The sequence below is a fragment of the Haliotis cracherodii genome, unplaced genomic scaffold (genome assembly GCF_022045235.1).
Source record: "Haliotis cracherodii isolate W230 unplaced genomic scaffold, xgHalCrac1.p SCAF_11, whole genome shotgun sequence".
Classification (NCBI taxonomy): Eukaryota; Metazoa; Mollusca; class Gastropoda; order Lepetellida; family Haliotidae; genus Haliotis; species Haliotis cracherodii.
Genome location: NW_027266266.1, coordinates 10,520,571 through 10,548,455, shown reverse-complemented (window position 1 = coordinate 10,548,455; position 27,885 = coordinate 10,520,571). Strand labels below are relative to the sequence as shown.

The following is a 27,885-nucleotide window of genomic DNA, read 5'->3' as shown; positions in this document are numbered from 1 at the left end:
ACCTTTATCTTGACATTTGATTGGTCGGTAAAATGTAAATGGAAATCCAGGGCAGTTAGTTTGAGATTGCGAGAACTACGGGAATGGATCCAGGGGTTAGTGCAGGTTATCAAGATGCAACCCCTGGAGGTACAGGGGATGCTGAGGGTGGTGTTAATCAGTGTACCATATTCGACCTAATAAGCGCCCCGCTCTAATAAGCGCCCACTGCAATATTTGCTAATATATTGGCTAGTGAACAATCCCAATTAGCACCCCTCCCGATTGATTAATGTACACAAGACTTATTTATTCACGTATAATAAGCACTCGTTATATGCACTCTTAATTATGGGCAATTAAATTCGGGAAAAATAAATCTGTCGTACATAAACATTTCAGGCTGTCAGCATAAACCACGAAATTCATCTTTCAACTCCGACTTTTTTTCACCAAAATAATATTCTAATTTTGAGAACGCCCTGGGCGCTTATTACGTCGAATACGGTAGTTGTGATCCCCTGAATTCATATGTGCAACATGTGGAATGTCAATTAACATCAGTTTTTCTGGAACATTATTCTTTTAATATTAGACATAAATTTTTAAAATATGGAAAAATGTAATTGATTGATATGATAGTGGTGCCATCACTGGTAACCATGGAAACAGTGATATTTGATTTATAGTTTAACAGTAATAGTTATTGAAGTGGTGAAGCAGCTCATTGTTCAGTTTTAATAAACTGTATTTCAATTACATTGGTGGCCATCATGTGAATTTGATTTGGTTGGTTGGTTGTTTAACACCGCACTCAGCAGTATACCAGCTATATGAAAATGTAAATAATCAAATCTGGACCAGACAATCCAGTGATTAATATCATGAGCATCAATCCATGCAATTGGGATCTATGACATGCATCAACCAAGTCAGCGAGTCTGACCACCCGATCCTGTTAGTCGCCTCTTACGACAATCGTTGTCACCTTTTACGGCAAGCATGGGTTGCTGAAGACCTATTCTACCCCGGAATCTTCACGGGTCATGTGAATTTGAAGTCCCACTGGGTATAGATTGTGAAGACAAGGAGTTGTTAGCGTGGTAAGGGAGTAGGTAAAACATTTGATGTCTGATAACACTGAATTCCTTAAGTTTTGAAACCAGGGATCCGGAAATATTTTTTTGCAAATCAATCATTTTTTTGCATTTGGCCACACCCACCTCATATCTGAGGTGCTGGATGTTTATGCATGAATAAAAGAATAAACTCAAGTGTCAATTTCATGACTTGTATACATGATATATATACAATATATTAACAATTCAACGTCACATGGATCTAATATTTACAATTTCAACCTATCGGGATGTTGGTTTTACGAACTTGGCTCTTTGAGTGAAATAAGGTTTCCACTGTAAAGCTGTCTGTTGCGTCTAACCTTCCAGCGTCGCATCGTGGGTGTTGGGTCAAAATCCATCCCTTTTGGTCCATCGTTAATCTACATCTCGGTCGCATCTTAATGAGGTTTCGTTTAGAAAATCCCCTCTCACATTCTACAGTGGACACGGGCAGTACACGACCAATCTCCATGAGCTTAACTGATTGGTCAATTTAGAAGCATGTGCTTTACTCAGGAGCTGTCCATATGTCAACCGTCCGTAGTTGTTGAAGATTAACGGCTGAAATATTCCCCATTCTCGTTCTAATTGGTCTTTGTCGATAAGGGTATGTCCTTTTCGTCTGCTGGATACCTAACCTAGAGAAATTTTTGTGGTCGTGGTGCTAAGATCGCTTTGTAGAACGTGACCCTGGATCCCTCGACCAATAATCTGAATATTTGGTAATCCAGGCACTTGCTATGGTAATCCATCATCTAGCTGTGATTCTGCTATATTTTACTGCTGTATCATTACCTAAAGGGCTGTCGGATAGGGTAGAAAAAGGCCCTTCTGGCTTCATTTAATTATTACGATTCATATGGCTAGGAAAATAGCATATATCAAAATTGAGCAAATCTACCTAATATATCCTATCTTACGGACTCTGATTTGCCTTAAAAGGTACTTTTACAGGTAAAATGATGATAAATTTAGAAATTATTCTTGTATTGTCATGCATGTATTAAAATGGCTGTAGCCAGAGGTAATTACCTAACACCTGTCCCAAGTTGATGACCTCACACTGGCCATGCATTCGCACATACTACATTATTATGATTATTATTATGATTATCAGACTCATTAGGCAATAGACAATAAATCTGAACTTGCTGTTTCCTTTCGATTTTTTTTTCTCCTGTAAAATTGTCGATAGGACTCCTTGTAACTAAGATACTTCAAACCACAGGTAGGTAGATTGGTCGTTACTCGATATTTCTGTCCTTTTGTAACGGGTAAAAAGTATTTTTCTGACATTTCCGACAGTACTTCGCCTACCTTTATTCCAGGCACACTACTACCTCTCCAGAGTTTCTATGGAATTGGTAATTCCCAAGCCATGATTCTGCTGTATTTAACTGCCGTATCCTTACCCAGCTTTCTTTATTCCAGGCACACTACTCCCTCTCCAGAATTTCTATGGAATCAGTAATTCCCAAGCCATGATTCTGCTGTATTTAACTGCCGTATCCTTACCCAGCTTTCTTTATTCCAGGCGTACTACTCCCTCTCCAGAATTTCTATGGAATCAGTAATTCCCAAGCCATGATTCTGCTGTATTTAACTGCCGTATCCTTACCCAGCTTTCTTTATTCCAGGCGTACTGCTCCCTCTCCAGGATTTCTATGGAATCGGTAATTCCCAAGCCGGTCTCATTCAGACATCCTTCATCTGCACATACATGATCTTCTCCCCAATATTCGGTTACCTTGGCGACAGGTACACCAGGAAGTACATCATGGCCTTTGGCATCTTCATGTGGTCCGTGTTCACCCTCTCTGCCTCCTTCATTGGCAAAGATGTAAGTTGAAGAAGTCACATTGTTTGCAGGGACACATAGCGATCTTTGCGCTAAGATCATCCTAACTCCATACTTTAAGATTGACTTATGATAGTTAAGGTACTAAGATCACTTTGTGGAATAGGACCTTGTTCCACAAATTGATGTCAACTAGGATTATCGTAAGTCTGTCTCAGAGCTACACATATGCAAATGTTCAAAAACAGCATTCGTAAATACCCAATGAAGCTTTTTTAGCGTGTGTACAACAGAGCTAATTTCTGAAACACAATTACGAGCTAAATTACTTTCCGAGTCAAGCCTTTAGGTAGAACCCTTATATACATGCAAACCATTATATTTATTGTTGAAATCTATAAATGCTTGATCATTTTGGGAATAGATGAGTAAAAAAATATTGGTTACCCAATGAAAAATGTAATAACCCAATTAAAATAGAAACCTTTGAGTAGAGACTCAATTGCTCAAAAAGTTATCTGGAGCTCTGATATTTTGATGGTTATTTATCTTTGCCATGTTTGTCAAACTAAAACCTGTTCAAAATTTTACTAATGTTATGTGTAATTTTTGACAAAATGTGGTCATATTGTAAGGTATCATTGGGGTAGCCCTTGACAGTGTTATTTGTATAATGTTTACTGTTGAACTGGAACTGTTGGTATCATACCACTACTTTTGCTTGCAGTCATTCTATGCATTTGTGTTGCTGCGAGCGCTGGTGGGTATCGGTGAAGCTAGCTACTCGACGATCGCCCCCACCATCATCGCTGACCTGTTCTCCAAAGGCATGAGGACGAAGATGCTGATGGTGTTCTACTTTGCCATTCCAGTTGGAAGGTAAACCCAAGAGAGTTATAATAATAATAATAATAATAATAATAATAATAATAATAATAATAATAATAATATAATAATAATAAGAAGAAGAAGAAGTCAAAATTTCTGGAATGTCTAACCAGAGCCCAAAAAACACAGTGAAAACAAAATAGAAGTTTTGTCATTAATTATGTGCCAGTGGATATGCTGATGAAAAATGAAATTAAAAAGATTCATATACAAAATGCAGCAGCTATTATTTTAGTTACACAATATGTCATCGCATTAAAACATGTTTACTGTCTCTCAAAAACTTAACTGGTACAGAAGCCGATAAGGGGAGGTAACTGATACTTCACTAAAATATTCAATAGGAATGTCCATCTTGTTACATGAAATATCTCTGTCTGAATGGTATATATACATACACAATATTTAGTGTTTAGTTTTGAGATGATTTGTGATGGTTAGGAAATATATTTTAGTGCCATATTCGTCTAAGTGTTCAAGTATCGTTCCAATGTCTTTACCTATTCCATGTTTTTCAGCGGCCTGGGCTATATTGTGGGGTCCTACGTTGCGAAGGCGATGCACAACTGGCAATGGTCTCTACGGGTATGTTCTGTTTTCTGTACCTTCACAATAACAATTTCCATATGCAGAACTACACCATGTAAGTCATTCCTGAACATTGACAGCTGAAGACTACCTCCGAGATGTTGATTCCAGTTAAACAGGAGCCAATCCCGCGCTAAGGACTCTGTGTCTGTCTAGTGTTGATTCTAGTGTTGTGTTCTTTGTGTTCCAGGTAACACCAGGTCCAGGTGCTCTGTGTGTAGTGTTGATTCTAGTCTTATGTTTCAGGTAACACCAGGTCAAGGTGCTCTGTCTAGTGTTGATTCTAGTGTTATGTTTCAGGTTACACCAGGTCTAGGTGCTCTGTCTAGTGTTGATTCTAATGTTGTGTCACTTGTGTTCCAGGTGACACCAGGTCTAGGTGCTCTGTCTAGTATTGATTCTAGTGTTATGTTCCAGGTTACACCAGGTCTAGGTGCTCTGTCTAGTATTGATTCTAGTGTTATGTTCCAGGTAACACCAGGTCTAGGTGCTCTGTCTAGTGTTGATTCTAGTGTTATGTTCCAGGTTACACCAGGTCTAGGTGCTCTGTCTAGTGTTGATTCTAGTGTTATGTTTCAGGTTACACCAGGTCTAGGTGCTCTGTCTAGTGTTGATTCTAGTGTTATGTTCCAGGTTACACCAGGTCCAGGTGCTCTGTCTAGTATTGATTCTAGTGTTATGTTCCAGGTTACGCCAGGTCTAGGTGCTCTGTCTTGATTCTAGTGTTATGTTTCAAGTTACACCAGGTCTAGGTGCTCTGTCTAGTGTTGATTCTAGTGTTATGTTCCAGGTTACACCAGGTCCAGGTATTCTGTCTAGTATTGATTCTAGTGTTATGTTCCAGGTTACACCAGGTCTAGGTGCTCTGTCTAGTATTGATTCTAGTGTTATGTTCCAGGTTACACCAGGTCCAGGTGCTCTGTCTAGTATTGATTCTAGTGTTATGTTCCAGGTTACACCAGGTCTAGGTGCTCTGTCTAGTATTGATTCTAGTGTTATGTTCCAGGTTACACCAGGTCCAGGTGCTCTGTCTAGTATTGATTCTAGTGTTATGTTCCAGGTTACACCAGGTCTAGGTGCTCTGTCTAGTATTGATTCTAGTGTTATGTTCCAGGTTACACCAGGTCTAGGTGCTCTGTCTAGTATTGATTCTAGTGTTATGTTCCAGGTTACACCAGGTCCAGGTGCTCTGTCTAGTGTTGAGTCTAGTGTTATGTTCCAGGTTACACCAGGTCCAGGTGCTCTGTCTAGTTTTGAGTCTAGTGTTATGTTTCAGGTAACACCAGGTCTAGGTGCTCTGTCTAGTATTGATTCTAGTGTTATGTTCCAGGTAACACCAGGTCTAGGTGCTCTGTCTAGTGTTGATTCTAATGTTATGTTTCAGGTAACACCAGGTCTAGGTGCTCTGTCTAGTGTTGATTCTAGTGTTATGTTTCAGGTAACACCAGGTCTAGGTGCTCTGTCTAGTGTTGATTCTGGTGTTATGTTTCAGGTAACACCAGGTCTAGGTGCTCTGTCTAGTGTTGATTCTAGTGTTGTGTTCCTTGCGTTTCAGGTTACACCAGGTCTAGGTGATCTGTCTAGTGTTGATTTTAGTGTTGTGTTTCAGGTTACACCAGGTCTAGGTGCTCTGTGTGTAGTGTTGATTCTAATATTCTGCAAGGAACCACCACGAGGCCACTCTGAGGGTGGAACACATCTTGTCAACACAAGCTTTTTGCAGGATATTAAAGCTCTATTAAAAAAGTAAGAGTATATTTACCTATTTGTCAGTCATGCATAATTAATGCTTGAGGATACTACAATTAAGATATTCAATCAAGCTGCCATGTTATCATTATACTGGAGTATCTCATTCTTGATCTTTTGATATCAAATATATCAACAAGTCGATAAAATGTTTACTTTTCTTGACAAGTGTTGATATATTTGTTATCGAAAGGGAGATAAGTGATGTTTGGTTGTGATGTCCTGGTAACTGATGACATCACAATTGCTTGCAAAACCATGCGATGAAAATTCACTGCTGCCATATCTCCTCAGATATCTCCTTGGAGATATCGCTTGATCTGACCATGCTGACCCTAGTGATATCTCCTGTGGAAGCCAGATTGGTATGATACAATGAAGAGATGTGTATTGTGAATAAGTTAAATGGTGATGATGATGATGATGATGATGATGATGATTGGTATGATACAATGAAGTGATGTGTATTGTGAATAAGTTAAATGGTGATGATGATGATGATGATGACGATGATGAACTGTGGTTTGTATGCGTAATAAGTGCAGTATTAGATACTTAAACCATTTAAACTGACATTACTGAGGTATCATTAATTATAGTCCAAATTAAGTAAGTGAATATTGCGTTATGCCACACCAACAATCTGCAGCTGTGTGCAGCCTGGGCATTGAAAGTTTCTGTACAGTTGTGTCCCTTGCCTATGCCAGGATCCAGTGGAAAATGTCTCATTTTGGGCTTTCCTCCTACAGTCACTGCAATACTGTTCAGAACAAACTAACACACCCACTCTCAGTTATGAAACAGGTGGTCACTCTGAATTGCCTTTTATTGTATGCATCAGTGTGAAGTTTCAGAGTTTTCTGAAGTTGAGAAACATAATATGAACATGATGAACATAACACTTTGACAGAAATATTGTCATACAAGAGTTACCTCCCCACAAGTTGTCCCCCTTTACTGTAAGTGCCTGGGACGTAAACAAACTGTTGACATCCTTTTAACATTAGTTCCATGTTGACAAGGCACAATAATGAGAGATGGTCATTTATGGAGTTAATATCGCTATCGTTATTCTCAAGAAAATGTTTGGTTATAAACTGTAAATTTCTCATTAAACCCGTCAATGGAGACTGTTCGTTTCGCAAAGCGCCATTTTTGTTACTTGACCAGCGTTATGACACAGTTCTGATGCAGAAGGACATTGTGATTTGCCTCTTGTTTCAGCACCAGTTTTATGTTCTCAACGGGCGGCTTCACGTGTGTGGCCTTCGTGACGGGAGCTCTGGCCTTCTGGGCCCCGACATATATGGTGGATTCTATAGAATCTCAAAGTCAGACAGTTGACATATCACAGTAAGTACTGCCACTCTACCAGTGTCCGAAATAACTGCCTGCCCGCCATCCCGTGGCTGGTAACTTTTACGTCAAGCTGCATGAAATTTTCCTCCATCTTCCCGACTGTTGGGTAGATAATTTTAAGCCAACTTACGTATTCAGTTTTATTATAACTTCTTGAAGAGTCTCAATCAATTGTTTGCGTTATTTCAATGATTCAAGATGAGATTTGTCTCTTATTTTTCGCAAGTTTTCAATATTTATAATGTCTGAATGCAGGCAGGTAAGTTTGAAGATGGGCAGGCAACATTTATGGGTCACCTGCCCGACTGTCTTGTTGGGTTTTTAGATTATTTAAAACACTGCACACTACACTTCAGGGTGAAATGATACACCTAAGTCACAAGAAATTGCATTTTTTACAGAAAACAAAAGACACTTTTATTGATGCTAAATGTCCATTTTATTTACGACATTATTTATGACCAGTGTTATTTTGTGGACCATATAGATCCTAAAAAGTTTTGTTTGTTTGTTTGTTGTTTAACACCGTACTCAGCAATATTCCAGCTATATGAGGGCGGTCTGTAAATAATTGAGTCTAGACGTGACAATCCAGTGATTGATATCATGAGCATCGATCCAGGTAATTGGGATACGATGACATGCATCAACCAAATCAGCGAGCCTGACCGCCCAATCCTGTTAGATGCCTCTTATGACAAGCATAGTCCCCTTTCACCCTAAAAAATTAATATTTGCAATAGAATGTGCTCTCCTGATATATCTTTTACTCACTTATTGTACCACAGAAAAACATAAATTTTGCTTAGCCGAAACAATGAAAACGAAAGTGGGTGTTCTCCCTTGTTGATAGCAAGACCTAAAAAATTTCCAAGTCCTGTGATGGGATTTGAATCATGAACCTTCTGATCAGAGGTCGGACGCCTTGTCCACATGACCAAAGAGGTTAACCCCGTCAGGAAGCTGACAAGGTAAGGATGTCATCTGTGGGATGACTCCACACCCTGCTACATACTCCCCCGCCAACAGAAGGCACATCCCGGGCCGCACAGTAGGGTACTGAGGCTTATTTTGCTCAAATTTAATATGAACGTGCTCAGCCCCACGTTTGGCGCCAATGTAGCGGCCATAAAATTTCCGAGTCCTGTGATGGGATTCGAACCACGGACCTTCTGATCCAAAGTCGGACGCCTTGTCCACATGACCAAAGAGGTTAACCCCGTCAGCAAGCTGACAAGGTAAGGATGTCGTCTGTGGGATGACTCCACGCCCTGATACAATAGCAAGACCTGTGATTATCTTCAGTGGTCTAATGTATATGGATTACAATGTATGATTGATAGTCAGGACACTAACACACTCCCCTCCCTCTGTCTCCAAAGAGTTATGATATGTAGGATAAACCCAAGGAGATTTTCAAGGTATTTTGAACGCCTGTTAACCTATCTTGATCACCGTTGTATGACTGATTTCTGTTCTTCTTTCAGAGTAGCCCAAATATTTGGTGTCATCACTGTAGCTGCTGGGTTCATTGGCGTTGCCCTGGGGGCAGAGACGGCCAGGAGATACAAGAAGATCAACCCCCGGTCTGATCCCCTGATTTGTGCCCTGGGACTCTTGTCATCAGCGCCATTCCTCTTCTTCGCTCTTGTCCTGGCCAATTACTCAACGCCAGCCACATGGGTGAGTAGTCAGCTACAGTTATCTCCCTTGGAACACTGCGCAATCAAGCTCCTTACAATGATAGCCGGTTCATGGTGCTCTCTATTTTTGCTAGACAGACGGGCCATCTATGTTACTTTTCTGTAAGCCCTTTGTTATTTTAACTGGCCACGGGCTAACAGGCCAGCAGTTAAATCTACCACTGTACACCATATCTGCCACCAGTCACAGCTCCTTACAGTGACAGCCAGTTTGTGGAGCTCTCTATACTATATCTGCCACCAGTCAAAGCTCCTTACAGTGATAAGCCAGTTCGTGGAGCTTTCTATACTATATCTGCCACCAGTCACAGCTCCTTACAGTGATAAGCCAGTTCGTGGAGCTCTCTATACTATATCTCCCACCAGTCACAGCTCCTTACAGTGATAAGCCAGTTCGTGGAGCTTTCTATACTATATCCCCCACCAGTCACAGCTCCTTACAGTGATAAGCCAGTTCGTGGAGCTCTCTATACTATATCTGCCACCAGTCACAGCTCCTTACTGATAAGCCAGTTCGTGGAGCTCTGTAATATATCTGCAACCATTCACTTGTCTCAGTGAAACAATTGCCCAATTGACCTACCTTTTTGTTGATATTCCTCTGATGACACGGAATTTCCACAACAATATAACTGTTTCTGTATGTTCTTTCAGGTGCTGATATTTCTAGGGGAGACAATGTTGTGTATGAACTGGGCGATTGTCACAGATATTTTATTGGTAAGTAGTTTAAAGGGCACTTGGCTCGGGCAGCTTGACAGTCCAGCTAATTTGATTCAAGACACCCCTGTGGTCTAGTGGATAGAGTGTCTGCCCAGGGAGCGGTTGGTCAGGGGTTCGATCCTCGGGTGTGCCATACCAAAAGATGTTATTTAATACTTACTGATGTTGAAGAAAATGAACAACATGCAAATCCATACATGTCCCATTTGAAAGAAATATCTGTTTTCATGATCATGATGATAACAAATATTATTTTGATTATTGAATTCACTGTATGCATTTTATGTACAACAGGTGTGTGTATTGTTCAATTGATTTAAATGAACAACCAATATAAAAAAATCTATAAAATCTATATGTAATTCATTGGAAAAAATAAATAAATAAGAAAAGATGTTAATTGATTGTACTTGTTGTTACTCTGCCTTGTTCTTGTGTCGCGTGCACATGCCCCTATTCTCAAGAATTTATTTTATCATAACCTGTATCCCTATTCAAGGAGGGGGATTCACTGTGCAGAGTTGCATCCCTTGGGCGCACCAGAAACCTATGATCGTGGGTTCGAATCCCGGTTCGCCCTGATTATGTTTCTAGGTTTGTCAGCACCATACCCGTGCTCTTGGGTTTCACTGAAGTGGTAAACGCCTGAGACCTGCATCACTTCGGGCTTTCCTCCCACATTAAGCTGACACGCCTTGATATAACTGGAATACTGTTAAAAGCGGCGTAAAACCCAACTCACTCACTCACTCACCTATTCAAGGATTTATATTCATTAATGTTCCTGTTGTCAACATCTTTTACCCCACAGGAATGTTTGGGTAGCCTGATAGTTACGACATTAGCTCATCACATTGAAGGTCCTGGGTCGATTCCTCTCAATGGGTACGATGTGTGAAGCCCATTTCTGGTCTCGCCAGCCATGATATTGCAGGAATATTGCACAAACTCTTCTCAAGATGCTGACGACTTGTGTTGGTGTGTTTCAGTATGTGGTTATACCGACAAGACGATCGACAGCTGAGGCCTTCCAGATACTCGTATCTCACGCTCTGGGAGATGCCGGCAGTCCCTACATTGTGGGAATGGTGAGCCATGTTTTTTGTGATGTTTTAACCATGTTTCAGGCCTCAAAGTTGCTACTAAAACGGTCCCCAATGCGACCCATATTTGAGTTTGTCGTCTGTCTAAAATTCAGAGGTAGCCAAATGACTAACTTGAAAAATATCTTGTGGCGACTAAATTCCATTGCTACACATCTGTAGACACAAAAATATATAACAGCAGATCTTGTCTGCTAATAATTGTACTTGCAAATAATTCCTCCTAAAGTTGACAAAGAACCGAAATACATAAATATTAATGTAATTAGTAGTTTATTTTAGTTGACAATGCTCAATGGATAAGCATGGATATTCCTATATAATCTAGTAACATAAATTGTATCATTGTTTGAGTCACATGTAACAAAAATCAAGTACAGTTTCCACGTACAATTATACAATTCCGAGACTAGTGCTATGACTTGTATTTATTAAAATAGTTATTTGATAAAAGATAATTTCAAATGCTTTTGGCTACCTACAATATTGGCTTGACTTCTTGATTTTAACACTCGCTACCTGGAATAATATACTTGTAGCCATATTTTACTTGGTAAAAATTTAAACTTTGAGGCCTGTGTTTGTAATCTGTTCGCTCAAGCCAAGACTTCACCTTAAGTGAAACATTGGAGGGGCACGGGTGGCCCAGTCGTCTAAGGTGCCCGATTCGTCGGGCAGAGTTGCGTCCCTTGGGCACGCCAGAAACCTATGATTGTGGGTTCAAATCCCGGTTCACCCCGATTATGTTTCTAGGTTTGTCAGCACCATACCCATGCTCTTGGGTTTCACCGAAGTGGTAAACGTCTGAGACCTGCTTCACTTTGGGCTTTCCTCCCACATTAAGCTGACATGCCGTGATATAACTGGAATACTGTTCAAAGCTTGAGGTCTGCTTCTGAAGAGTTTGAATCTTAGCCCCCCCTCATGCTTTGACCTCATGCTTTGACCTCATGCTTTGCATTAGGACAGTGGTAAGGACTGCTTGACCCTTGTGCTTAATTTCTAATACTGCATGTAATGTATATTTTTTTGTTTCTTAAAAAAATTATCCTGGTAAAACATTGTGCAAATATAGTTTCTTGACCACCTTCGTGGTCTAGTGGATAGAGTGTCTGCCTGGAGCATGGAAGTTTGATGCCTGTCAGCATCATGAGAAAAAACGTTAAAAGATGGTACTTGTTGTTACCCTGCCTGGCAATCGGCATTAAGGGGCTAAAATAAGGACTGGTCAGCTCGAAGGTTTTCTTCCATTGCAAGCATGCTTGACTTCGAATACTGTTTGAATGTATTTCTCTATCGGGGGCATGGATGGCCAGTCCGTCTAAGGTACAGGAATTTGCTGTGGAGAGTTGCGTCCCTTGGGCATGCCAGAAATCTATGATAGTGGGTTTTGACGGCTTCAGTTTGGATGAATGTACACCGATCATTTCTGATTGTATATATGCCTGGTTGCATTCGATTACTTATTTGAATTTGTAATAAAACCTTTATTCATTTGCTTATATACTCACTATTGATTCTCACGGATATACAAGATGGGCACGGGTGACCCAGTCGTCCAAAGCGCCGTACTTCGCTTTGCAGAGTTGCGTCCCTTGGGTACACCAGAAAGCTATGATTGTGGTTTCAAATTCCGGTTCGCCCCGATTATGTTTCTAGGTTTGTCAGCACCATACCCTTGCTCGTGGGTTTTACCGATGTGGTAAACATCTGAGACCTGCATCACTTCGGGCTTTCCTCCCACATTAAGCTGACACGCCGTGATATAACTTGAATACTGTTAAAAGCGGCGTTAAACCCAACTCACGCACTCACTATTTCTGTAGACCGCCTCCGTGGTCTTGTGGTAGATCGTCCGCCTGGAGAGCGGAAGGTCCGGGGTTCGATCCCCGGCTGCGTCATACAAAAAGACGTTAAAAGATTGTACTTGTTGTTACCCTGTCTGTCGCTCGGCATTAAGGGCTGAAACAAGGACTGGTCGGCTCGGAGTCAGTATACTGTGTCTGAGTGGGGTATTCATGTTAAACTGCGGCATGGTATCTAAGTGTGCTAGCACTATAAAATTGGCATCAGTTCGGACTAGTACAAGCAGCCACACACACACACACACACACACACTATATAAGTGCAATAATCTTGGACGCGACGTTAAACCCCATTTCACCTCACCTCACCTCACCTCACCTCACCTCACCTCACCTCACTATTTCTGTATCTCTTTCCTGTAAGAGAATTAACCCTTGTTTCTGTATCAGGTGTCGGACTCCCTGAGTACACGTTTCCACGGGGATCCCAAGAGTCCCTCGGTACAGTTCGTGTCGTTACAGTACGCACTGTACTCCACTGCCTTCGTCTGTGTCCTGGGAGGGGGCTTCTTCCTCGCCACGGCTCTCTTTGTAGAAGAAGATAAGGGTAAAGCTGATCGGCAAATTAGAGGTGAGTTGTCTCTGGGCATTACTGAACTATATTTGATTGTCAGTGCATCATGAAGTTGCTGTGCACCTTGTGTTCTAACAGAGTGTTTTAACACAGACATGATCCTCCTTGATGTATTTTGATGTTCTGACCAGACCAGTTTAGTTACATATTTTATGCATGTTCTTAGGTAAATAGGACAAAACAATATTAAAATATTTTGTGTGTGTAAGGTTTTTTTTCACACAAAAGTGAAACTAATATTGGTGAAAAAAAGTTTTTATAAGCAAATTTTTTATAATTGTTATATTTTCATTTGGAAAAAATCACCCTTCAATATGGAGTATCAGTCTATTGCCCTGTCCGTGTAGATGTCTGGCCTCATACCCAATTTTTGTGTTTAAAAGAATGTTTAACTGAAGGAGAATTCTGCTTGATGAACTGTTGACCATACGAGTCCCTCCCATCACGAGACAGAAATCCAATGGTAATCGTCTGCAGTAATATTTCCCTAACAACAGTTACATGTGCAGGTTCAGATTTCCATGCATTTGTAAATATGTAATTTGATTCAGAAACTAAATCCCGGAATCAGACCCAATTTTTTCTGAAAGAGTATGCTTCTGAGTGTGACAGTTATAAATAATGATGATTATGAACTTTTTGTAAAATCATTAGTTGTCTCCTTTATCTGTCAGGATGTGCTGGTAGCTTTGATTTAGATAAGCTGCATATTTGCGAAAAATATGCATGAGAAATGTCCAAAACTCAATTGTATAATAACACTGAATGTAAGTACCAAAAGTAGGACCCGTGAAGATCTGGGGTAGGATAGGTCTTCAGCACCCCATGCTAGCCATAAAAGGCGACTATGCTTGTCGTAAGAGGCGACTAACGGGATCGGGTGGTCAGGTTCGCTGACTTGGTTGATTCATGTCATTGTATCCAAATTGTGTGGATCGATGCTAATGTTGTCAATCACTGGATTGTCTGGTCCAGACTCGATTATTAACAGACCGCCGTCATATAGCTGGAATACTGCTGAGTGCGGCGTTAAACAACAAACAAACAAAACCAAAAGTAGCATTTTCAGTTTGTGTGCCTTTATTTCTTGACAGAAATATTTGCCAATCGAATGAGGCATCAGACCTACATGAATTCTGCTGCTGTGAATAATGCTCAAATTGTCACCTGAAACAGAATTTTAAGCAAAATTATTTTTGTAATTGATTATTATTGGTTTATGAATATTCAACAGACTCAATTCGTAGGGTAAAAATATTTTGAATACCCAAAGAAAACTATCAATACCCTATGTGATAGATTGCATGTGAGTAAGTACTTAGAAAATTATTCCAGGTTTTTCAGAACGATTTCACCTGTGTGTCAATTGTCTTCAGCCTGCTTGACTGTCAGCTGACTGTTACCCTCTGCTGACTTGAACATGCTGACGTAGGATGGCATATGATGTTATGTTATGCATGTTTCCTGCTCGTGTTCACCATGTGTCAATCATGCATTGTAAACAGCTGGCATGACTCCTGCACAGGATGTTTGATGTTATATATGTCAGATAGGCTTGTGTCTTGAGCACTGAGTCATTGTGGATGTATCAGTCCATCACTGTCCATGCAGATGTGTCAGTCCGTGCAGATGTGTCAGTCCATCACTGTCCATGCAGATGTATCAGTCCATGCAGATGTATCAGTCCATCACTGTCCATGTAAATGTGTCAGTCCCTCACTGTCCATGCAGATGTATCAGTCCATCACTGTCCATGTAGATGCCAGTCCATCACTGTCCATGCAGATGTATCAGTCCATGTAGATGTATCAGTCCATCGCTGTCCATGCAGATGTGTCAGTCCATGTAGATGTATCAGTCGATCACTGTCCATGTGGATGTATCAGTCCATCACTGTCCATGTAGATGTATCAGTCCATCGGTGTCCATGCAGATGTGTCAGTCCATGCATATGTATCAGTCCAGCACTGTCCATGTTGATGTATCAGTCCATCAATGTCCATGCAGATGTGTCAGTCCATCACTGTCCATGTAGATGTATCAGTCCATGCAGATGTGTCAGTCCATCACTGTCCATGCAGATGTATCAGTCCATCACTGTCCATGTACATGTATCAAACCATCTAGATGTGTCAGTACATCACTGTCCATGTAGATGTATCAGTTCATATAGATTTACAGTCCATATAGATGTATCGGCCATGCAGATGTATCAGTCCATCACTGTCCATGTTGATGTATCAGTCTATCACTGTCCATGTAGATGTATCAGTCCATATAGATGTATCAGTTCATCACTGTCCATGTAGATGTATCAGTCCATCACTGTCCATGTAGATGTGTCAGTCCATCACTGTCCATGTAGATGTATCAGTCCATCACTGTCCATGTAGATGTATCAGTCCATGTAGATGTATCAGTCCATCACTGTCCATGTAGATGTGTCAGTCCATCACTGTCCATGTAGATGTATCAGTCCATCACTGTCCATGTAGATGTATCAGTCCATGTAGATGTATCAGTCCATCACTGTCCATGTAGATGTCAGTCCATCACTGTCCATGTAGATGTGTCAGTCCATCACTGTCCATGTAGATGTATCAGTCCATCACTGTCCATGTAGATGTATCAGTCCATGTAGATGTATCAGTCCATCACTGTCCATGTAGATGTCAGTCCATCACTGTCCATGTAGATGTGTCAGTCCATCACTGTCCATGTAGATGTATCAGTCCATCACTGTCCATGTAGATGTATCAGTCCATGTAGATGTATCAGTCCATCACTGTCCATGTAGATGTCAGTCCATCACTGTCCATGTAGATGTGTCAGTCCATCACTGTCCATGTAGATGTATCAGTCCATCACTGTCCATGTAGATGTATCAGTCCATGTCGATGTATCAGTCCATCACTGTCCATGTAGATGTATCAGTCCATGTAGATGTATCAGTCCATCACTGTCCATGTAGATGTATCAGTCCATGTAGATGTATCAGTCCATGTAGATGTATCAGTCCATCACTGTCCATGTGGATGTATCAGTCCATCAATGTCCATGCAGATGTGTCAGTCCATCACTGTCCATGTAGATGTGTCAGTCCATGTACATATATCAGTCCATCACCCTATGTCAGTCCACATGTCAGTTTATGTGTCAGTTCATGTGTCTGTCCCAGTAACAGCTTATCACTCATCTCCCTACGTATGTTGCTGTTGTGCCTGCAGGGTCCCTGGACTCAAGTTTTGATGACTTAGAAGAGGTTGATGAAGTACAGATAGAGAGGTCACTGGATGCTTTCCCCTGAAATGTATATGTTACCTGTCATTTTATCTTCGCTCTGTATCACCTGGAAGACTAACACTAGTTACATTGTTGGCAGAGATACTCAACAGTTCTATAGTGTCATCATAACTTCTAAATTTATTAATAATCTGCATATTTGCAGTCAAAGAACAGATTTTTTTTTGAATACATATGTATGACATTAAAGTAAATTCAACATTTTGTTATTACAATTACAAATATTTTGAATGTCAAATCTGTGTGCCTATTGAGTTTGCCTTCAATTTATTAATAACAATATTACTAATAATTATTACCAACATTCTAACACCGTTATAGTCCATGTTATTACTAATCAGCTGCTGTGTGTTCTACTTACTAACCCTGTTTTGCTGTAACCATGGTAACAAGTGCCTTCTTCGTCTGGTCATCTTCAGATGTTATATAAGCTGTTTATTATCAAATGTATATATCAGAAGTTGCCAGATAGGATTCTTATTTTGTGGTGAGCCCATCTTATCAAATAACTTGTTATCTATTGACATGATCAAGTGACCTTTACAAAGTTCATAGATACCTAAGGGGGCATGGGTGGCCCAGTCGTCTAAGGCGTCGCGATTCGCTGAGCAGAGTTGCGTCCCTTGGGCACGCCAGAAATCTATGATTGTGGGTTCAAATCCTGATTCTCCCAGATTATGTTGCTAGGTTTGTCAGCACCATACCCGTGCTCGTGGGTTTCACCGAAGTGGTAAACATCTGAGACTGCATCACTTCAGGCTTTCCTCGCACATTAAGCTGACACACCGTGATATAACTGGAATACTGTTAAAAACGGTGTTAAACACAACTCACTCACTCACTCATAGATAAATAACAGTAAATGGTGCAGCCACCAGTGAACATATCAGCTTATTTGACCTGTACTGCCAAAGATGTATTTATTATGTATTTTACATAAATGTCACTGATGTATCCTAATCAAAAGAAGTTAAAGAACACCTGTTTTTTTTCATATGACTGTTGTTAATCTGTCATAGTTTAACAATAGTCATGCCATGACTGATTAACTATAGTCCAATGAAAAAATCATGTGGAGTTTTCTATACTGGCAATACTTTCATCATTAACTATAATGTAACTCATTGAAATATAAACGTAGCATTTTGTAAGTAGACATTCTTAAGCCAAGTAATTTCAAGTTTCTAAAATAGCAACATTTCTCAATTATTATGAAAACGTAGATTGGTATTTTTCCAAGCAAGCTTTGATTTATATGAGGGGTGCTCTTTCTTTCTGCAGCTTTCACTGTGCCAGCATGCATGACTCTTGCTGCTTCTTGTGTTTTGTACTGGCTGTTTCCTCTTAGAGTGATTCCAGCTGAGGTGACCGCCTCCTTGGTCTAGTGGTAGAGCGTCCACCTGGAGAGCGGAAGGTCGGGGGTTCGATCCCCGGCCGCATCATACCAAAAGACGTTAAGAGATGGTACTTGTTGTTACCCTGTCTGGGCTCGGCATTAAGAGGCTTAAACCAGGACTGAATAATGATTAGTATCAGCATAATGATAACTGAAGTCTGAGATATATGTATATGTGCTGTGCCCTGCCGTGACTTGACGTGACGTGATGTGCTGTGCAGGGCCGTGAAGGGCTGTCTTGTGTGTTCTAGTCTGGACTAATGCCAATTTTATAGTGCTAGCCCACTGAGATACCCTGCCACAGTTTATCATGAATACCCCACTCAGACAGCATACTGACTCTGAACCAACCAGTCATTGTTTTAGATAAGGGTGAAACGATACACTGATATTCCGATGCATCGCGATACTTGACCCACGATACGATATACGATAAACGTGGGCCCATTTATCGATACGCCACGATACGGAACGCAAATCTCAAGTACAGCGTTACCTCGGTATTGTGCCTTTCAATAAACCGCTAACTTGGTTATAGCGCACGCTAATTTTTTAATAAGCTCAGGTTTTACACCGACAGATGTTTTTCCCCATCTCATAAAACATTATCAGCTGATCACCGCAAGCACATAACACCGAAAATACCAGTCAGCAAATCCGAACTGAAGTACGCAATTCAATACCATTATTATACTATCTTGTTATTAAAACGTGTTCATTGTATATCTGGACTTGTGTTTGTAATATATTTTATTGATTTTATTCAAAATTTCATTTAATATTGTTTTCATAAAGTTATGTGAAATTGTGTGTGAAGAGATACAGCAACCACGGTCAGATTACCGCTTTTGACGCATTGAAACGAGCTTTAGTTGCCCGAGAACGGATACATATATTAAAAATGCCATACTTTGACTCGTTAAATGTCATATTTGTGGCAATTTGGCTAATATATGTCAACATAACGTTATCGCAATCGAAATACATGTAGCACGGGAAGTCCCTAGGGTGACTGGTCAAATTGTTCCATACGTAAAAATATCCTGCAACAGCAATCACCAGTAGCTAAATGCTACACTTGTGGTTCTTATAATTATAAATATATAATTGTATAGTAAAAGCTGCAACTAAGGTAACACGATATTGGAATAAATTATTCCTGATAAAACAATAATTTCAGATACAATTTCTTCGACCATTGCATCAACATTCTTTGAAGTTGTATCACTGGTGGAGTACATTAATTATTTTCTGGTGTTTGGACTTTGAATTGTTTTGAAGGAAAGTTGAACAACTTCAGTAGTCTTGTTATTATAAAATAATTTTGACTGTTCCAAAATCATGAAAGGTTCAATCTTTACATGCTTTAAGTCTTGTTTTTGTTATCATTGCGTATCGAGATACGTATCGTATCGTGACCAGAATATCGAGATGCGTATCGTATCGTGACCTTCCTGTATCGTTGCAGCCCTAGTTTTAGACCCTTGATGCATAGCGCCAGACAGAGTTACAAATGTACCATCTTTGAATGTCTTATGGTATGACGTGGCCGGGGATCAAACCCCCAGACATTCTGCTCTCCGGGCGGACGCTCTACCACTAGACCACAGAGACGGCCTTTGCCACTCTGACTGGGTGACATTCCACACAGTGATCTATGCACTGTGAATATCATTACTCTGTGTTGATGAAGTGTGTATGGAGTGACGATCATTGTAGCAACAGCATCACTTTGTGGATCAGATGTTGGGACCTCAGTCCTTGTTCACAATGTGAATCTTTGTGTTACAATTGTCGCAACTTTTATCCTAGCACTACTACCATTTTGGGGGAGGTGGGGTAGCCTAGTGGTTAAAGCGTTTGCTTGCCATGCAGAAGGCCTGGGTTCGATTCCCCTACAATGTGTGAAGACCATTTTTGACCGTGATATTGCTGGAACATTGCTAAAAAGTGTGTAAAATGCAACCACTACCACTTCATGGGCTATTTCTTTTTAATCATAGTCATATAATGATTGTGTAAACTGTTCCTAATCCATGGTAATTTGGTAATGAACCAGATTTTTTAGTGATTATGCTTAGCTATAATATTTTATTCTGCTGACTTGTTATTGAAAACATTTTTGATATTAGAACCAAGGGACCCTTGACATTCATCACAAGTTTCTTAAAATGCAAGCAATTATCTCATTTCTGGATCATAATAACCTATTTAATAACAGGAATAAGGCCAAATGTTGTGACTTTATGAGTGCTTCTATGTTGAATTGTCTCCCTTTTATGCTTCTAACCACACAACGTCAATACTTCCCATGTTTGTAGACACTAAGTTCATTTGTTAGCTAACAATAAATATTCTCACTTTACTACCACTGCATGTATTTATGGCTCATGGAGGAATGTTTATTCCAACCCATAAGGGTCTTGGTCAGAAATGGTCTTCAGCAACCCATGCTTTTAAGAGTTGAAGATGCTTGCCGTAAGAGGCGACTAACGGGATCGGATGGTCAGGCTCGCTGACTCAGTTGATGCATGTCACCATATCCCAATTGCGTAGATCGATGCTCATAATGTCAATCACTGGATTGTCTGGTCAGGACACAGTGATTTACAGGCCACCGTCATATAGCTGGAATATTGCTGATTGCGGCGTTAAATAACAACAAACAAAACCTGTGTATATAAATCTGTGATGTATTGACGATGTATTATACTCTGTTTCTACTCTGCTGTCCAATATAAATATGGTGATCAGTGTCTAGAAGTGCTGTTTATGTTTATCAAATGTCAGAGTGTATGTTAGTAGCTGGTGATCTGTAAGGACCAAAATAATCATATTTAGTCAAAGGTGTGGTCCTACCAGCCTGCGCTTACTCGTGAAGATCGGGGGTAGAATAGGTCTTCAGCAACCCATGCTTGCCGTAAAAGGCGACTATGCTCGTCATAAGAGGCAACTAACAGGATCGGGTGGTCAGGCTCACTGACTTTGTTGATGCATGTCATCGTATCCCAATTGCATGGATCGATGCTCATGATGTCAATCCCTGGATTGTCTGACTCGATTATTTACGGACCGTTGTCATTTGCTTGGAATATTGCTGAGTGCAGCTTTGAAAAACAAACAAAGAAACAAAACAACTTGCGCAAACTGACGATGAAATAAAGTTTAGATTTACTTGTCATTGTCAGTAATTGTAAATTGTCGAACATGGAAAGCAACTGTTTTGTTTTTTTATCTCAAATCTCCACAAAGTAATCCATGCATTAATGTGTCACTGCTCACCAGTGGTGTGAAATATGTAGATTTATTTTGGAACTTTCTTGCATATTTGCTAAAAGTAACTTCTTCCATATTCATCGATAATTGATCGATAATTTAATTAGCGATTATCGATCTCTATAATCTATAGCAACAGCCAGCCCTACATATAGGATGTAACTGAAATAATGTTCACTCACTCACTCACTCAGCAATAGGGGCTCATCCTATCGACCACTAGTTTTCCTGGCCCTGATGTGGCTGGAGGGTAGCCGTAACTGTGAGAATCAGAACAATCGTAAGGAACTTTGCATAAGGGGTTGGTTGCCCAGTTGTCTAAGGCACTGTAACTGGCTGTGCAGAGTTGCTTCCCTTAGGCATCTAGAAACCTTTGATTTTGGTAAACGTCTAAGACCAGCATCACTTTCCTCCCACATTAAGCTGACTTGCTGTAATATAACTGAAACCCAAATCCAGCAGTAGAAACTAACATTTTTAGTTCACTAATCCTAATAATGATAACATATAGCAAAACCCTTTAAAATGGCAAATTTTTACTTGTCCTTATGATACTTTAACTATTGGGCAGTTTGCCAAGGACTACAGGACTAGCGCCAATTTCTAACGCTGAAATGGCTCACTATTAATAAACCAGTCGTAATATCGACAGGTAATATGTACAGGTATTATGATGTTATTATGATGTTATTATGATTTATTGATAAAGCGTATCATTGATTATTGGGCAGTTTGGCAAGGCCTTTAGGATTTGTGGCAATTCATAAGCTGTAGAGTGACATTGACTAAGTCACCAAGCAGATCACCGATCCAAATTTTCACCTCTAAAGTCAAGCATGGGGTGCTGGCGACCAATTCTAACCTGGAATCCCCACTGGAACGATGTTCACAAAGAGGTCCCCTGTGAAGATCTCGGTTAGAATTGGCCTCCAGGTAACATGTACAGATATTATGATTTGTAATATGATTTATTGATGAAGCGTATCATTGATTATCTTTGTACAAGATTCTGTTACAAGTCTGTCACATGTCTCTTACACAGTACTTGTGTTATTTTTTTCAGCGGCAGCAGTAAAAGCTGAAAGCGCTGATGATGAAGCTGATATTTTGCCGAACTCTGTGGAAGGGATACCCCCCAGGAACTTGCAGCAGTTCACATAGGACCATCTGTACCCCAATACTCTTCTCCATCTTCACCCTCACCTGAGATACCAAAGCACTCACAGAGAAGGCGCCCAACATCACAATGAAACCACTATGGCCATTTCCCCAATATCAGAGAGAGAAACCAACAGTTTTTGTCCACTAGTCCTTATAATGATAACAAATAGCATAACACTTAAAATGGGCCAATTTCTACTAGTCCTTATGATACCTTAACTATTGGGCAGTTTGGCAAGGAGCACAGGACTAGTGCCAATTTCTAATCCTGAATATAAGCTGCTTCTTGACTAAGGGGTGACACTGTCGCTGTGGGAGATCTTAGTCTTGAGCCAGTCTACCTTCACTTTATCGTCCTCTGTTGCTGTGCCTGTTGAGAGCTATGATAGAGACAGTGATTCATCAGTGATCAGGTAGCTCTCAGTGGTGACAGCCATGGTCACCCACCAGCTCAAGATATTACAGTCCGATGAAAGGTTGAGGAACTGTACACAGGTGTGTCCACAGGCTTCGTTACCATTGGAAGTTTCTAGGTCAGATAATTTAAGACAGTGAGTTCAGGCGTACCAATGAAAACTGACAGACTACAACAAAAAACTGTCATGTGTACAACACACAAGGAATCGGAAACAGAAAATGATGAGAACGTAACTAGGATCTAAGAAACAGCATCATAAATCTGAGAACAAGCTGCTGAAAACTTGGAAACGGCAGCACTAAAACACACAGACCGCAACCTTCCAAACAAGGAATGTGCAGAACAAGGAGGAAGTTGACCATTCTGTCGCGAGGATCACCAAAGTGCTAGAATCTTTACATTTATAGCGCATATATAGACTACTGGTAATCCAGATGCAGCGTGTATTATTATATTAGCGCTGTAAGGGGTAAATTTACTTGCTGTTTGTTGATCCCCATGACATGACGGACAACTTCCATCTTGTTCTGTGCATGCTTAGTTTGGACGGGTGCGGTCTGTGTGTTTTTGTGCTGCCGTTTCCATGTTTACGGCAGCATGTTCTCAGATTTATGATGCTGTTTCTTAGTTTTTAGTTACGTGTTTTCTGCTGCTGACACGTTATAGACATATGGCATAATTTTCTTTTTGTTGCAGTCTGTCAGTTTTCACTGGTAGCCGTAGAATTGAAAGAGTTCAGTTAAGTGTAAGTGAAATGTAAGATCCCCTCTAAAGGCTTTAGGGAAGTAATGTCATGGTAGTGTTTTAAAGAAAAGAAACATGATGTCCCTTTGTTGATATGCAAGCTTTTCCTACCTGCTTAAATAACAAACAAGCACACCAGCTTGCCCTGGGATTGTGTGGTAACTAATCTCATAAAAATCAGATCTTAGTTTTCAGACCGACCTTTCGCAAATTTTGATGATCAATGAAATTACTGACAAGAAATCGACATTGGCCAATCAGAAGGCAGTTTTCTCGAGCTTTACGACACTAGTTTCAAACTGGCGACTACACTTCGAAACATATTTTGACGTTTTCTCGATTAAAATAATTCAATCTGACAAGAAGAACATTCTCGAATGGCTTATTGGTGGCCAAGATTGGATGGATATGATCAGAAAAACTGTAACTGTCGTTGGAAATACCCTCTGTTAAATATTTCGTGGTTGCATGATTAAAAAACACATTCCGACTGTCACTTTCATGATCTGGTAAGGGACGCTCTTATTGGTTGGATGAAAGGTCGTTCTGACGTGACCCTTAATGGGATTTCCTCAGATCTTTGTTTAGAATAGCGAGAACTAAGATCTGATTTTAATGAGATTGTGTGGTAACTAGAGTCTGTGGGTACATCCTGGTTGAGTGAGATACAGATCTGCCTGTCCCCACACACTCTACTCTCAGTGAGTTCATTTACCCTTTGCTCAGTCATGTTCACTGTTGTCTTGTAGGGCTGGGATGAGTCCAAATTTACTACCCGGATCCCCACCCCCCTATTACCCAACCCTACCTGGGTCCCCGCTGTAGGTCTCAAAACTGTCCGATTGGGCAAAGTTTGACAGTAGCTCTGGTAAAATGTCTTTACATACATGTATGAAACGACCTGGTGTATACACTGAAGTTGACTGAAGTTATGTTTTTATTCAAACATGTAAAAGTCTGGGCGTAGTAGTCATGAAGAACTGCGAAGATTAGTGACTTGTAGTTTAAACAGAGTTTTAGATACCGTTTGTCATTAAACAGTATATCACGTGACTTACCACGGGTCCAGGTAGTCCTGTGGGTACCCTGGTCCTACTCAGTACCCACCCGACCCGAGTACCCGAGTTACCCGTCCCAGCCCTATTGTCTTGTGATGGATAATATATTATCATGGGGAAAAAACTTCTGTTTTCCTTACTGTTATAAGAAAAAAGAAAACTAGATAAAGTTTTCTCTAACTTATTTTTTGCAATTTGATTGTATCGAAATCATTGTAAAATAAGAATTGAAGCTGTATTTCAGCGGAAATTTTAACAAATTCCAAGTTAAATTATGAGCATTGGATACACAGTATCACGATAAATCTCAACACACAATGTGTTTGTTTGTAAATAGGAATTTACAATGGGTTTAACAAATATTATTGAATGAAATTGTACATTTTGAGGAAAACATTCAGTTACCATGGTTACATGTCATAAATAGCCAGAACGTGATATTTATTAATAAGTATAAAGCTTGTTTGTGCTGTAGTCAGTGTTTTACCAGACTGAAACTATTGCAGTCTATACATATACAAATTTATAATAGATGCAAATAACATGCAAATGAATACAACTGCTCAAATCAATAAGACTCAGTACCTGACAAGGCAGTATGGGTTGTATATTCCCCAGCAAGCCCTTTACATCTGAACATTAAGGTAGCAAATACTATCAATGTTTAGATTTTCTTTGCTCACCCAAAAGTTGTGGCTCAAACAAGGAAATCACACAATAATAATCCCAAGTCTTCACAACTGCTTCTATGTTGTATGGGGCGGTCGGGTAGCCAAGTGGTTAGAGCGTTTGATCGTCAAGCCGAAGACCTGGGTTCGATTCCCGACATTGGTACAATGTGTGAAGCCCAATTCTGGTGTCCCCCGCCGTGATATTGCTGGAATATCGCTAAAAGCGGCGTAAAACCATACTCACTCACTCACTCACTCTATGTTGTATGTTCTTGGTACAGAAGTACAGAAGTCACTCTGGGACCACCATTTTCAGATTAGGAGCATTATTTTTTTCACTAGCAAGTTGATGGACCCTTGACAATCCCTGTTGTAGTGCAGTCTTTGCAAACCTGAATACTGTATTTCCTCTATTAGACGCCCGCGTCCTAATTTCGCACGGGATGTTGTCCTGCCAAGGCGTATTTTGTCTACTGCTGGCACGGTGGCAACTCTCTGCCTTACCTCGTCCCAAATTCTAGACACACAAGGGGTACATTGACAGGAAACGTGCATTATTGATAACAATATATAACAGTATGAAATAGGATTGGAGACCCAACTTCTATTTTTGGGTAGCATAGACGTGGATCAATTAGAGGCCAGTATGCATTGGAGGACTGGCATCTAATTGAGGAAATACGGTACCCTGCATACACTGATGGTCACTGGTACCTGCTGCACTGCGCATACATGGTCCTCTGATAGACCCACCTGTGAAAGTTTTATAGTTTATTCATCATGATATTTAAAGATGAAATGTAATACTCAACATCAAATCAAGGTATATACATCTCCAGCTCATTCCTAGTCCCAAATTCTAGACACACAAGGGGTATATTGACAGGAAACATGCATTATTGATAACAATATATAACAGTATGAAATAGGATTGGAGACCCAACTTCTATTTTTGGGTAGCATAGACGTGGCATCAATTAGAGGCCAGTATGCATTGGAGGACTGGCATCTAATTGAGGAAATACGGTACTCTGCATACAATGATGGTCACTGGTACCTGCTGCACTTCGGGATACACGGTCCTCTGATAGACCCACCTGTGAAAGTTTTATAGTTTATTCATCATGATATTTAAAGATGGTAGCCTAGTGGTTAAAGCGTTCGCTCGTCACGCCGAAGACCCGGGTTCGATTCCCGACATGGGTACAAAGTGTGAAGCCCATTTCTGGTGTCCCCAGCCGTGATATTGCTGGAATATTGCTAAAAGCGGCATAAAACCATACTCACTCACTCACTCACTCCAGCCCATTCGACATGTTCCAGTGAAGTTAAGTGCTGTACAGTGTCGAATCTGGTATATAAACATTATCTGGGCTTTGCTTAACGAACAAGTCACTTTGTGAGCAGGGTCCAGGGTTTTGTTATTCAATTCTTTGTGTATGCATGATCCTCCATCTGTCATTTGCATCTTCCGGTTTGCCCCGATTATGTTTCTAGGTTTGTCAGCACCATACCCGTGCTCGTGGGTTTCACCGAAGTGGTAAACGTCTAGGACCTGCATCACTTCGGGCTTTCCTCCCACATTATGCTGACACGCCGCGATATAACTGGAATACTGTTAAAAGCGGCGTTAAACCCAACTCACTCACTCACTCATTTGGGTCTTTTTTTTATTCATGACCTGGTCATACACAAAAGAGAAGCCTGGAGACTCTTTATGAAAAAGTTTCTTTCCCTCTTCTTGCCTCTTGACAGACGGTTGCAGCATCTTCTCTCTATTATCCAGTGTATTCTGTCTCCATCCATTATGATGTATAGCCTGGACCCGTTCACACCAAAGCTTTGTTACCATATTCGAAAGACATGCTGTTAAAAATAGCCCATCTTCCAGAGGCAAGAGAGTTAACTGACTTTAAAAGTCCAGTTTCTACCCTTGCCGAACTAGGCTGGAACTCCTGGGTTTGATCGTAGAACCACCAGTGACTAGTATGAGTTATGTCCCTTCTTTCCCTCGCCCATGGACCAATCAGATTCCACCTCTCGTATTACTTGCATTCACTTCAACAAAATGTTAGCGCCCAGTCAAGACGATCTGATCGATAGTCAAGATCTATATATTGTGATAAAACGAGTCTTACATCACGAATTGCATTGGAATATTGGAAAAAGCGACTTAAAACCACACTCACTCACTCACTCATAAGCGAGAAAGTCCTGTGTTATTCGCAAGAAATTCGCTCCGACATATTATTGTAGTTGTTAGAAGTCCGTAAAATAACTGATGAAAAAAAGACCTGAAATTACACTGCTCTGTCACAATTGATGCAAGTGACCGATTCATCAGTTCTTCCAGGAATCAACAGTTTCGTGTGATTTCTCTGACCTGAACCATGTTATGAATAATGTAT

The 27,885-nt window shown here is 40.5% G+C and overlaps 1 protein-coding gene across 5 annotated transcripts in view; it reads left to right on the top strand.

Annotated features, from left to right (window-relative positions):
• LOC139456212 (protein spinster homolog 1-like) overlaps positions 1 to 23,237 on the top strand; it is a 41,248-nt gene extending 18,011 nt beyond the window's left edge. For 2 of the 5 annotated variants that reach the window (XM_071237785.1, XM_071237788.1), the window contains exons 3-12: positions 2,738 to 2,940; positions 3,626 to 3,777; positions 4,305 to 4,371; positions 5,984 to 6,120; positions 7,348 to 7,476; positions 8,970 to 9,165; positions 9,840 to 9,905; positions 10,898 to 10,996; positions 13,267 to 13,447; positions 22,489 to 23,237. In XM_071237785.1, the coding sequence (XP_071093886.1) occupies positions 2,738 to 2,940; positions 3,626 to 3,777; positions 4,305 to 4,371; positions 5,984 to 6,120; positions 7,348 to 7,476; positions 8,970 to 9,165; positions 9,840 to 9,905; positions 10,898 to 10,996; positions 13,267 to 13,447; positions 22,489 to 22,586 (1,328 nt within the window). In that variant the 3' untranslated portion in view covers positions 22,587 to 23,237. Of the gene's footprint in view, positions 1 to 2,737; positions 2,941 to 3,625; positions 3,778 to 4,304; positions 4,372 to 5,983; positions 6,121 to 7,347; positions 7,477 to 8,969; positions 9,166 to 9,839; positions 9,906 to 10,897; positions 10,997 to 13,266; positions 13,448 to 14,826; positions 14,865 to 16,677; positions 16,761 to 22,488 lie in introns of those variants that run through there. The other 3 variants (XM_071237787.1, XM_071237786.1, XM_071237789.1) reach the window with 3 other exon arrangements.
• Positions 23,238 to 27,885: the final 4,648 nt, after the last annotated feature.